This window comes from Ursus maritimus, unplaced genomic scaffold, assembly GCF_017311325.1.
Source record: "Ursus maritimus isolate PB19 unplaced genomic scaffold, ASM1731132v1 scaffold_7, whole genome shotgun sequence".
Taxonomy (NCBI): Eukaryota; Metazoa; Chordata; class Mammalia; order Carnivora; family Ursidae; genus Ursus; species Ursus maritimus.
In genome coordinates, this window is record NW_024426885.1 from 41240353 (window position 1) to 41249712 (window position 9360).

At 58.2% G+C, this 9360-nt stretch overlaps 1 protein-coding gene across 1 annotated transcript; it reads right to left on the reverse strand.

Annotated features, from left to right (window-relative positions):
* Positions 1 to 6955: 6955 nt before the first annotated feature.
* On the reverse strand, positions 6956 to 8341 carry GPRIN2 (G protein regulated inducer of neurite outgrowth 2). The gene has a single exon (XM_008696326.2). It carries the CDS (start codon positions 8333 to 8335, stop codon positions 6956 to 6958), a length of 1380 nt encoding a protein of 459 aa, XP_008694548.2. The 5' UTR covers positions 8336 to 8341.
* Positions 8342 to 9360: the final 1019 nt, after the last annotated feature.

The following is a 9360-nucleotide window of genomic DNA, read 5'->3' on the forward strand; positions in this document are numbered from 1 at the left end:
AAGCCCTATCCCCTCTCTCTGAATTCCCCCAACTCTGCCGGGAAAGAAAGCAAACCACACAGTCTTCCTCAAGGGACGCAGGCTGGACTTACAAAAGCCACAAGACCTGAATACAAAATGGCACCCTTGGCTGCCACCTCCCCAGACCCTTGACTGCTAAAAATGAGAAGTGGACAGAGGGAGGGTAAAGCAAAAGGCTACAGGTAAGGGGCCCAGTGGGCGTGGATGAGGGGACAACTCCACTCCTCCCCCGCAGGGCTCCAGCACCCAAATTCGGTTCCCTGGTGAGCCATGGAAAATGCCAGCCCCAAGTGAGGCTCCCTACTTGGGCCTTGCTCAGGCTTTTTCAGTGGGCATCTTCCTGGGTGTTAAAGACAGAAGTCTCCTTCCCCCGGTCCCCAGCCCTGGCTCCTAGACACAAGCCCAGTCCCACACAGGAGAGAGGCACAGAGATGGGACAGCATGGTGTGTCCCCACTGAGGCCCAGGCCATGCCCCAATCTAACTACAAGCCAAGCAAGAAGAGTCTGAAAACGTGAAAGAGGAGATGGCCTACCCAAAGCAAGTAGATGGGCTCTGCACATCTTGTGTGCCCCTCAGGTGACCTACCCAGCCAGGCCCCAATAAGGGCCACCAAAACTGAGGACTGATGGAGTGCCATCCAGCCTAACCAAATTTCCTCCACTCACCCAGCAGGACCATGAATAACTTTTCCGGTAAAAGTGATGGAAACTTGACAAAGCAACCCCAGGTTAGCCTGGGGAGTCTCAGAAGCTCAGAAGCTATTTGACAAGCTCAAATAATTTGGTTTTCACCCAGAGAGAATGGACAGGTGGGAAGGAAGAGCCCAGACTCATGAAAGTCAGGAATGCTGAGACCCAGACTCAGCCATGGCTGGGGGAGAAATGACACAGGCCACAAGAAGAGCAGGACTGCTGTTTGCAGCAGGGGGAATAGGGCGCCACAGGGGAAGGAAGCGGGGGCAAGGACAATGGGACAGTGAGGAGACACAAGGTTTCTAGAAGGCAGAGAGGACTTGATACAGAAAAGGGAAAAAGGGAGAAACTGAGATTCAAAAAAAACAGGGGGTGCAGAGAACAAACACCGAGGGCGGAGGCTTCCCCCTGGGCCCTGTCTGGACACCCATGGAGGCACTGCACTCTCATGGCCACATTCAGAGGACGCTATGTCTCTTCGCAGGAAAGTTTCAGAAATGGAAAGTTCCAGGCCAGAACAGACTGGGTGAGGGAAAAGCCACATACCTTAAAATTGGACACACTCACCAATCCCAAGCCCCAGATGAGGACTGCCATATTCCTACGATTCCCACATTCTCTCTTACAAAGTGGGGACATGACATATGAATTCTAGGACACCCATTTGGGAGCACACATTTCAGGGTACAGACCTGCCTCCTTGCTGAGCCACCCCACGCTTGGAGGGGGAGAGAGGATGAATGAGTCACGGAAAGTCTCTGTAGAAGGGAGCAAAAGCAGTGATTATCCAACTCTTGGAGTAAGAAAGTCAGACCCCACTTGTCCACCCCCAATCCTATAGGCCAACACAACTTCGATTTGGTTTGGGTTTCTTTAACAAACATCGACTTTTCTGAAATGTTTTCCATGGCTTATTATCTCTGTGTAACCACAGCAACAAAACTAGCCCCGCATTCTCCCAGCCCCTCAGGGAGACCTCCCACCCAGCTTTAGAACGACTCAGCAAAAAAGGGTGAGCAGCCCGAGGGAAAGGCCCAAGGAGGAAGGAGCTAGAGGCCAGCTGTGACAAGCACCAGGCTCCCCACCTCACACTCACCCCCCAGGAAGTGCACAGGTGAGCCCCCAAGAGGGGAGGCGAGGCCTGCCGACACTGATACCAGTTTCCAATCTCCCAAAGGGTTACAAGGTAGTCTGACTCTCAGCTTGCTGCAGATCTAACTTCTAGAACAGCTCGTTAAACAGAAATAGGGTCTTAGCCAGGGAAGCAGCGATCACCAGAACCAGAGCCCGCTCTGCCAAGAACAAGGACTCGAGTCAAGCCCCCTCCCCTCCGTCCTTGTTTGGATGTGAGGGTCCCTGGGCCGGGACTTGGGTCGGAAGAATGCTGCCCATGTTGAAGGCCCGGATTTGCACAAATTCCCCTTAAATGAATTTGCCCATGATGACTGTTGATTCATAGGCACCTGGGGACCAGTACTGACCTACAGGATGACTCGGTGACAGGCCTTGGGCTGTGTGTGGCCCTGCTCTGCCTGACAAGTTGGATGGAAACTGATAAAGGCCTAGTCATAGCTTCAGAGGACAAAACTGGGTCAGGCCAGAATGATGACGGAGAAGGAGTTTAGTGTGGGCAAATGCAGAGCTCGGCACTTGAATAACCGAGGTCACTCAGCATGAACACAATGAGACCACCGCTTCAGAGCAGCTCAAGGAGACACGGTCTGGGCACTCTGCAGCCCTGGGACTCCACACACGTCTACTGGGTGAGGGGCTGCCCAGGGCGTGAATGCATTTGTGCATGGGTGTGCCCCCAAGCCCCACAGACGCCCTTGGTTTCTGTGCACCCCTCTCCTGGGCCAGGGCCTACAACCCCATGCAGACACCTGCTCCAGGGCTCCTGGAACTTCCTAGCCTGCCTGCCACAGCCAGGAGGGTCCGGAACTCTGCCCCACCCACATACCCCTGGCTCCAGTGACCCTTACCTGAGGTAGAGACTGCCCCAGGGCTCCCCTCCCCTGGCCAAGGCCAGGACTCTATCTGAACTCACACCCTTGTCGGCTTCTATCCCTTCCTTACCTTGCACTCCCCACTCCCCTTTCCTTAGTCAATCTAGAATCGTCATCCTAGCACCAGCTTCTGGGAGCCCAGCCGCAGACTAGTCTCCTCAGCATGGCTCCGGAAACCAGAGTTTCAGGCCATGGCCAGAGCACACGTCCCCTAAGCAGGGTATGGAGCACAAGGTGAAGATCTTGAAGGGGGCTCTGAATGAGGAATGGCCACAGCGATGGGATGTGGACCTTGATCACAGCTAAGGTGGCCTGGCAAGAGCTAGCCCCTGCCTGTGGCCACAGAAGTAGGCCCAAGGAAGTGCCACCCCACAACACTGGCACGTGTGGTGCGCCCCAACTCAGTGCCAGCTGCTTTACGTGGGTAATTCCATTTAATCCGCAGAGCAAGCCGAAGAAGGAGGCATGACTGTCATCATATCATCGTGAGGAAGTCGAGGACAGCAAGGTCAGTAACTTGCCCGAGCTCTTGTGGCTATGGATGAGATCCAGGATTCAAACTCGGATTGTAGACCACTAAGCTGTAGCGCCCCCCGCAAGGTCCGAAGTGTCAGGATCTGCCCTGGGAAGGCCCCGTGGGTCACCCATGAAATAAGAATGCAGCACTTCTGGGGACAGAGACCCAATCCAGCAGATACGGGCAGTGATGTCACTGTGTGACAGGACCATTCTCGGCTTTTCCACCCCCACCCACCCACCCCTGCACCCCGGACACACTGTGAGCTCCAGTGGGGAGAAGCCTGCACTCTGGCAGCAGTGGCTTCTCCCTCAGGGTGGACTAGTGATTCCCTGTGAGGGTAACAGCAGCTTGGGGCTTGGCAAGACATGTGTGCCCTGTGTCCTGGCCACGCCCAGAGGTGATAAGCTCCAGGAAGCCGGGCTTCGGCTGTTGAGGGCCCAGAAGGCTGCCAGGAAGGAGAGAACAATGGACAGAAGGGAGGAGTCCCTGGAGAAGGAGGAGGGGGATTCCTGCCGGTCAGGGAGCTCAGAATCTAGGATGCTCCAAAGGACAAAACCTACCAGAAAAAAAAACAAGACCAGCCAGGACCACAGACCCTTCCCTGGCAAAGCTCTGACCTCCAATACTTTATTTCAAATTCAAAACAAATGTACAGGTAATGAAATCCACCACCTCCCAGAGCAGGGCCTGAAGGGGACCCAGAGAGTCTGGTCAGAAATCTGGAATCTGAGGGGAGATCTGTAAACTAAGCTGGTGTCCATGTCTTGAGTCCCTGAACTGGTCAGGCCTGGCCGGGGAGGGGCCACAGCAAGGGGATGGGGGTGAGGGGTTTCTTCTCCAGGTCAAACTCAGGGATGCCGCTGCAGTCACTCTAGGTAAGCCCACCGGCCGAGGCTATGCAGTCTGGCCCGTGCGCCACGGCCGGGGCAGCAAGCCTAACGACACACCTGGATTCCAGTACCACCCTGCAAACATTTATCTCGGGCATGATGAACTGGGTGGAAGGTTTGGCTAGCCCTTCCCATTCAGGGCCCCGCCCAGCCCTCCATCCCGGCACACCAGGTGCAGCCTGGAAGCGGCAGAGCCGCTTGGCACCCATCAGCCGAACACAGAATGAACTCATGGCAATTTGCATATGACAGCGAAAGTCTCTTAAGAGTTTCACTGGTCCTAGCCAAATATCCTGGCATGTGACCCTTCACCTGCCTCCCCTTGTCCCAGGTGGTGGCCTCGCCTCCTTTTGCTCAAACTGGAAACCTCAGCCTCCTGGAACTCCTCCTTCTCTCCAAATCCACTGCAGGACGTATGTGCGTGTGCATGTGCGTGTGTGTGTATGCGTGTGTGTGCACGTGCACCCAAGCCCCAGCTCCCCTACCATTTCCCCTTGACAGGCCCCTCCTTGGCTTGCACACCCACATCCCCCTGGGCCCCTGCCTCCCACCTCTTCCACACTAATCTCTCCAATGACAGCCAAAGGGATGCTTCTAAAATGAAATCTGGCCCCACCACCCTTTCCACAGCAGCCCTGAAGTCCCTTTCCTCCATCACACCAGGAGCCTCACCATGAGGGATCCCCTTGCCAGTGTCCCAACCCAACAAATACCCCGACACAGCCTGCATTGCAGTGACACCATGGCATGGGCAGGACAGGCACCTCCATGGCTCTGACCAAGCTGTCCCGTCAGCCTGATGTGCCCTTCCCCACTGTCCACCTGTCAAGCCCCACTGTGTCCTCAAGACGCTGCTCAGCTGTGGCCCATGTGATGGTGTCCTCCCCACTCCATTTCATCACCTGTCTCATGTCCCCACAGGTGGGGCTCCCAGAGCCCCCTGTGCAGCACCAGGCATGAGGGCAGCCTGGTACCCACGTGTCACCCTCCCGAGTGTGTTGTGTCTGCCCTATAGAACACACAGATAGGCCCTGGCCCCCAGGCTGCACAGTGCCCGGAGCCGATGAATGCATGAAAACCTGCTTGATCGCATTTTAACAGGGGGGCAAGGTGAAGTCCCCTCCTGCCCACATCACCCCCCTTTGCCCCAGCCCCACCCTCAGAAGCAGTACTGATGTGCTGTCATTTTTAAGCAAGGAGTGGGAAAGGCATGTTTGGGGTTAAGAAAGCCCCATCCTGGGGCCTTGGGAGGCACTCCGACTGCATGCATGCCTTTCTCACCTTGCTCTTTCGGCCCGTTAGAGTGCCACCCGCTTTAAAAAGTCAGCCCGCTGCTCCAGAAGTCATTTCCACCACGAGTACGGGGGCCTTAAGGTGGGGAAAGGTAAGCCAGTTGGCAGGTCCCAGATTCCTCAGTGCAGGAGGTAGACAGGGCCAGGTCATGTGCAGGACTGCATGTGGGCCCTGACTCCACCCTCCCAAGCCGGGGGACCCTCAGCAGCACCCTAACCTGGCTCCCTCTTAAGGGTGGGTTGGCGGATTGTCCCAGGAGCTTAGGATCTTCGGTGCTCAGTCCCAGGATGAGGACACAAGCCTGCTCCCAAACTCCACAGGGCTTGAGAGATCCTTGGGCAATGAAGTCAGGCTGTGCGAAGCCTGTGTCCTGGGCTCCCTCACCCCATGATCCCTGGCCCCCCACTGCCTGGCCCATGTTAGCACACCAGGGCAGGGCTGGGAGAACAGGCCCACAGGCCTCCCTGTTCCCCACAGCCTCACAGCTCTGGCCATTTCCCACGCCAGGCTCCTTCCCTTTTCCCATCCATTTCTCCCTTGCCTCCTTCCAAGGACCGCACCAGCTGGCAATAAATCTTTAAGCCAAAGGAATGAGGTGACAGTGGTACAATTTCAGGCACTGCCAATATATTTGGGGCCAAGGAGCCACCTGTTCTCCCCTTCCTGAGACCAGCCCCTGACACAGTGACCAACAAGGGGGGTTGCTCTTAGCAGCACCCCCACCTGGCCCTTCTGTAATGCTCAGTGCCCTGGTCCCGACATACACCCCCACATCCCACACGCTGTCAGCTCAGCAAGGGTGCAGACAGCCTGTCTCATTCCCCAGGGAATCCACAGAACCCAGCACTGAATAGTGACTCAATAAATTCTTCCTGTTCGTGACTGCACTGCACTGACCAGCCACGTGCTGCAGGCCTTGGCTTTGAATCTTAGCCCACCCCCGCCAGCAGGCCAGCGCGGGCCTGTCAGCTACAGCCTTGCCAAATGTCTGTGGTTTCATCCAGAAATGGGGCAAAGAGGTGGGCGCTCCAGAAGGTAGAGTGACAAGCACATTGTGTGGCACAGAAGGGCTTCAACAACGTCCGTGCCCTTCCCTAAAGACCCAGCCCATCCCTGTCACTCGGGGCCCCAACTTTCATGTCAGGAATGCATTATAGCTCAGCACTGCTTTAAAATAAAGCCACCAAGAGTCCTCGGCGGAAATCATGGCAGAGTTCTGAGGAGAGACTACACAAAACGTTGAGTATTTTTACAGAAAAATCAGGATCTCCCTTCTGCACGGTGCTGAAAGTCTGTCCCAAAGTCCAGAGCCTCGATGTGCAGAGATGTGGCTCTTGGGAATCAAGCCCTTAAAAACCAGCCCAACTGCGAGGAGCAGGAGACCCCCAGGCTGCAGTCCTGTGCCCTACGGTCAGCCAACGGCAGACACACATCCATGGCTGCCAGTAGGTCCAAGGAGCACGGGGCCCCCCGTGTCCCTGGCCTAGGGCTGAGTCCACGGGCCCAGGAGAGCTCCGAGGGCCATGGCCCTTCACTCGGGCGCTGCGCCGGAGCAGCCGCAGCAGCTGGGGCGCCGCAGGGACTGCATGACGGCTCGCAGCGGCCCCCTCCGCCCCTCCGCCGACAGGCTGTCCTCGCTGGTGGGCGCCCGCTGCAGCTGCTCAAACTGCATCTCCAGATGCTTCTGGATGGCCACGCCAAGCACCTCAGGGTCCACTGCAGCTCCATACACCTCCCAGGTCATGCCCTCAGCATCCCATCGCACATCCCGCACGGGGGAGGGTGCCTCCTCCAGGCCGGCCCCCAGGGTTACCTCCGGGAATGTGTGCAGGGCCACGGGGGCTTCTAGGGGTGGGCTGGTGGCCACAGCCTTGCAGACAGCCATGGGCGCTACCTGCACCCCAGCATCCTGGGCTGACAGAGAGGATGCCAACACAGGGGCCAAGTCACTGGCTGAGGTCATGGTCCACACATCCTTGGTCCTGGCACCAGGCTCCGTGGCTAACCCGGTGGGACCCCAAGGGTGGTGGGCACAACAGTGGAAATGCCCAGGGAGCCCCCCAGGCAACCTGCACTGGAACTTCACCCCATGCTGGGCCTGCAGCCCAGACTCACTCACTGATGCCACTAGTTTGGGAAAGGCCAGGATCCCTGGGGCTGGCAGGGCATGGCAGCAGCCACCGGTCCCCACCTCCCTCATACCGCAGAGCAGGGCTGCCGGGGACAGGGCGTGGCAGGAGGTGGTGGCCGGCTGCCCAGTGGCTTTGGGCCTGGCCTGGGGACTGCTGCTGTGGGGAGCTGTCCCGCCCAGGTCTAGCGGCGTTACCTTCACCTGGCTCTCTCCCAGTGTCCAGGCTGAGTTCGAAGCCCCTTCCTCTGGAGCCAGGTCCCTTTCTAGGCCTGCAGGGGCTTGGCCGCCCTGGCCGGAAGTACGGCGGGGCTGCAGCCGAGCCCTGTGGACAGGCGAGCTGCCAAGGGCCGAGCAACTGAGGCTGGCCTTTTGGGTAGCACTGTGGCTCCGGGTCTGGGTGCTACGGACCAGGTCCGAGTGGCTCCTCTGCATGGCAGCGGCACCAGGGGCCCTCAGGCGACACAGATCACCACCGCCCGCGGTAGACACGTTGCCCACAGTGCTGCTCCGCCAGTGGACCACAGTGCAGGGCTGGGGCCGGGGGCTGGAGGCCTGTGCCTGCTCCATGCTCTCAGGGTGCCGTTCCTCTTCCTCTGGGCCCCGCGGTCCGCTGCTGGCCTCGCCAGGCTGCGCCTGCCATACGGTGCTGCTGGCACTCTTGCGGAGCTCTGGTCTCTGCCCCCGGCCTTCACCCAGCAGGCTGGAAGAGCTCCGGGACAGGGGCTGCGGGCGGGGGCTCCGGGGAGGCTGCGCACCCGGCTGGGGGCGGCTGGTGCTCATGGCGGCCTGCAGGGGAGACAGGGGGAGGGAATGGAGCTGAATCGCGGGCAGCACCTGAGCTGGACTCGCATGGTGCTAGGCACACCGGGGGGACAGCTGCAGCCCCAGCATGTCTGCTGGCTCAGAGCCATGAGCAAAACAGTGACAGGACAGCAGACGCTTCAAACTAAGATCATCACACATTATACTGCAAGATGTCACTACAAGTATCTAATAACCAGCACCAGGAGATTAGAACCAGCCCTGGCACAGGGCCCTGCAGACCATCCGCCACGCCGGCGGTGGAGTCTTCACTACTGCATGTTGTGGAGAGAGGGGAATCCAGGGGAGAGGCCAAGTCTGCTGGGAACTTGGGGTGGGACGGCAGCTCTGGGGGCGGGGGCTTTGGGACAACAGCTCTTAGTCAATGAGCACAGCAGTATTGCAATATTTTAATAACCAGTAAAGCTTGACTGGCAAATACTAGCCTGGTCCCTCCCAAAGCTGTCCCTATCCATCTTGCTCTGGACTCGGGCCTCCTTGGTATGGAGCTGGGGCTCAAAGGAGGATGAAGGAACAATGAACAGAGGACATGCTGAGAATGGCCCTGGGTTCTCCCCCCACCCCCTTCCCCACCCTCTCAGGCCTGGCCTGGTTGAGCTGTCATGTCTCTGGGACTCAGTCTGGGCAGCTGTAAAGGGGAAAGGGCTTTCCTGACTCCCACCTCCGGCTGCAGGGATAGGGAGAGGCCCCACGCATCGGCCCTTTACACGCAGAATGCGCTCGGCATGCGTTCACTCGTTCCACGGCCATCTCCAGAGCACCCACCGCATGCCAGGCTCTGGACTTGGGAGACACGGAGCTAGCTTGGATCTGGCTGTGCCTTCGGGAATGTGTCTAATATCACCAGTCAGACATGCCCTCCATAAAATTTCAATTCCCTCTTGCCAAGCAGGCCCACACTCTCCTTGCCTCCCTCCCTCTCTGCCATTCCTGTCCCTTCCTCCAGCCACACAGACCCCTCCAGACCCGCTCATTGACTCATC